Source organism: Notothenia coriiceps, unplaced genomic scaffold (genome assembly GCF_000735185.1).
Source record: "Notothenia coriiceps isolate Sejong01 unplaced genomic scaffold, NC01 NC01_scaffold00030196, whole genome shotgun sequence".
NCBI lineage: Eukaryota > Metazoa > Chordata > Actinopteri > Perciformes > Nototheniidae > Notothenia > Notothenia coriiceps.
In genome coordinates, this window is record NW_011362897.1 from 465 (window position 1) to 3,370 (window position 2,906).

The window sequence follows — 2,906 nt, forward strand, 5'->3', positions numbered from 1 at the left end:
CGTTGGAGAATTATAACGTTGGAGAAGGCGTTCTTTAATTTAATCTGTATGATTAAAATCAACACGATCATTGACCCGACCCATTCCCCCATTGTTGTTGTTGTGAGCGGTGATGCCAAGAAAGGGACGTAAACGACCAGTCGGGCTCTGAACGGTGGAAACACAAGTGGTGCTACAGAGAAGAACCAGTGAAGCACTAAAAAAGCACAAGAACGGATCTTGAACCAGAACCGGTTTGGTGGAAAAGGGGCATGAGACAGCAGGGACACTGAGACACTGAGACAGCAGGGACACTGAGACAGCAGGGACACAGGGACACTGAGACAGCAGGGACACTGAGACAGCAGGGACACAGAGACAGCAGGGACACTGAGATAGCAGTGACACATGGACACTGAGACAGAAGGGATCACCATCCAGAGTTAGTAGGAGTGAGTGTCATCGATTATCTTCAGAATGACATGTGTCTTTGGGGTGGTTTTGGCGCAGTGGTTAGAGCGTTGGTCATCAGATCAAGGGGCGTTGGTGAACTCCAGTTCGAATCCCGCCTCGGCCGCCACTGCGTCAGGCCTTTGTGTCCTTGGGCAAGACACTTTACTCGCATTTGCTCCTGTGGGTATTGTCCACAGTAATGACTCTTACATGTCTAATATGTGTAATGTGTATTTGTAAAGCGCTTTGAGCACCTGTAAAAGCGCTCTAATAAAAAATGTAATCCATTATTATTATTATTATTATTATATGTCATTCATAACCTGAATTATATAAGATTTTATACCTAGAAACATGGCGAAAATTTATATTTTATGGCTGTTGACAGTATATTCTGATTTATGGAGTGATAAAAAGAGATATCCAAAATCCCTTCTGTAAAAGCCTTAGATGCTAATATGACTACAAAATGAAATGAGAATTTTGAACCTGGCTTTATCCAAAGTTCAGATATCGGTTCCTGAAATGTGTTAAAATATGCGCAAATTTAATGAGATAATGGCTCATTTGCATATTCAGAAAACTTGTAATACAAGAAACAATTGCCTTATTATAGGTAATTAACTGGAGAAATTTCTAGCTGATATCTTTAAGTTAAAATGTTTTACCCTATTCACCTGGGGTGTCTCGCCTTAACTGTTAATAAAAACCATTATAGACCTACATCACTTAGCAACAGCTGCACATGCCCATATGATGAAAATATGATTTACAATATTAATAAAACTATGAATTCAATTTCAACTGATTGACAAGGCAAAACACTGCACAGCGGCAGCAGCATTAAAGAAAAATATCGTCTTACCTTGTGTTGGGGCTTCACAAAACTCCAAATGTAGCCTTCCTCTCTGGGGTGGCACTAATGAAGACCCTCATTAGAGCAGATACATCCACATTGTCCAAAATGTTACTATGGACATGCATCAAAGTCAGATGTGTCAGTCTCTTTTGTGTCATATTACTCTAGTTGTAGAGGTGGTGGGCTGAGGAGTAGCTGGTGGTCCATTCCTTTTATTGGGTTGTTTGCTGGAGAAAAAAATCCAAAAACCTTTTTTGCGCCATTCTAGAAAGTTGTCACTCTGCAGTGTGTGTGTCGCGTCAATTACGTCACTATCCCACGACCTAGATGACTCGGATTTTATTTATTTGGAAAATAAATTCAAGCCACCTGACTGATACAAATATATACTATGACTATTATATGCTACTGTATACAGCTAATTTTATTTTAAGTAAAATCATAACTATTTAATGTAGTTTAATCATTTTTATTTAGGTGGTCACTCAGTTTTTCAAATGTACACCACTCGCCAACAGGGGGTGCTCCAGCACCCCTACTTCCCGCGGCTATGGTCAGAGCCCTCAGTGTGGCTTCAAGATGTGGATAGGATGTGGACCTGTTAACTACATCAAAAGCCCCAATTGGGATGGCCGATTCGGTCTTTTGTAATACTAGATGAAACACAGACATGCTTAATCTCCAATAGAAAAAAGTAGAACAACCTGGAGGGTTCAGGTTGCAGCCTCCCTTGTTTGTCTCTCAGCCTGGACATCCAGCAGTCGTCTATGATTACATACTCATAGCCCAGCTCCTTCCAGCCATCCTCAGACAGCCGGTCAGCCATGTCTCTGAACAGACCCTCGCTGTGGACACCATGGACAGAGCAAAGGAAGATTTTTACAGATTTCAACTGAATATGGTGGAAGGTTTAGTAATTAGTTTAGTTAAAAGTTGGCCATTCATTAAGGACATTTTTCCAAAGTAACTCCATTAACAAAGAGGCACAGACACAAACATGTTTTACTGTGCCTGGATTTCGTGGTTTAACACACTTTATACATATTTCACGTTACAATTTCCAGGAGGAAATTGGCTTAGTAATATCTGTATAAACTTGTTTAAAAGATTTTTTGTCACACCAATTCATTTGCAAAACACAATTTTCCTATGCTGTACATATTTGGTTCATAACTAAAACATTATCCATCATTTACATTTAGAATCAGATTTAAATTGATTGATAAATATCTGGAGTAATCCAGACATATCCCTTTTGATCACACCTGATGCAGTTTTTTGGGTCATCTTTACAGGCGATATCACAGCGAAAGCGTTCCCAGGCCATCCATCCCATTGGTGGAGTCTTCAGCAATCCATTGTCCAGAGCAACGGTCAGTGAGATCAGGGCAAGGAGCTGAGTTACTGCTAAGGGCCCCATTTCTAAAACAAAAATGTAAATGTGCAAATTACAGATTTGAACATTTACTCATACACAGAATACACAATACATGTTTGTTTTTTGACAAGGTAGTAATGATCTATGGTCCTGTTTTTGATACATTTCAGTGTGAGTTGTACTGTTTTTTTTTTTCTTATTGTGCAGAATGTAGAGCTTGACCACTTTCAGTGCTTT

At 39.8% G+C, this 2,906-nt stretch overlaps 1 protein-coding gene across 1 annotated transcript; it reads right to left on the minus strand.

Moving 5' to 3' along the window:
- Positions 1–1,794: 1,794 nt before the first annotated feature.
- On the minus strand, positions 1,795–2,709 carry LOC104959271 (alpha-N-acetylgalactosaminidase-like). Its single transcript, XM_010787139.1, has 2 exons — positions 2,557–2,709; positions 1,795–2,136 (listed from the first exon to the last, which is right to left on the minus strand). Exons 1-2 carry the CDS (start codon positions 2,625–2,627, stop codon positions 1,902–1,904), a joined length of 306 nt encoding a protein of 101 aa, XP_010785441.1. The 5' UTR covers positions 2,628–2,709; the 3' UTR covers positions 1,795–1,901.
- Between the last annotated feature and the right edge of the window lie 197 nt (positions 2,710–2,906).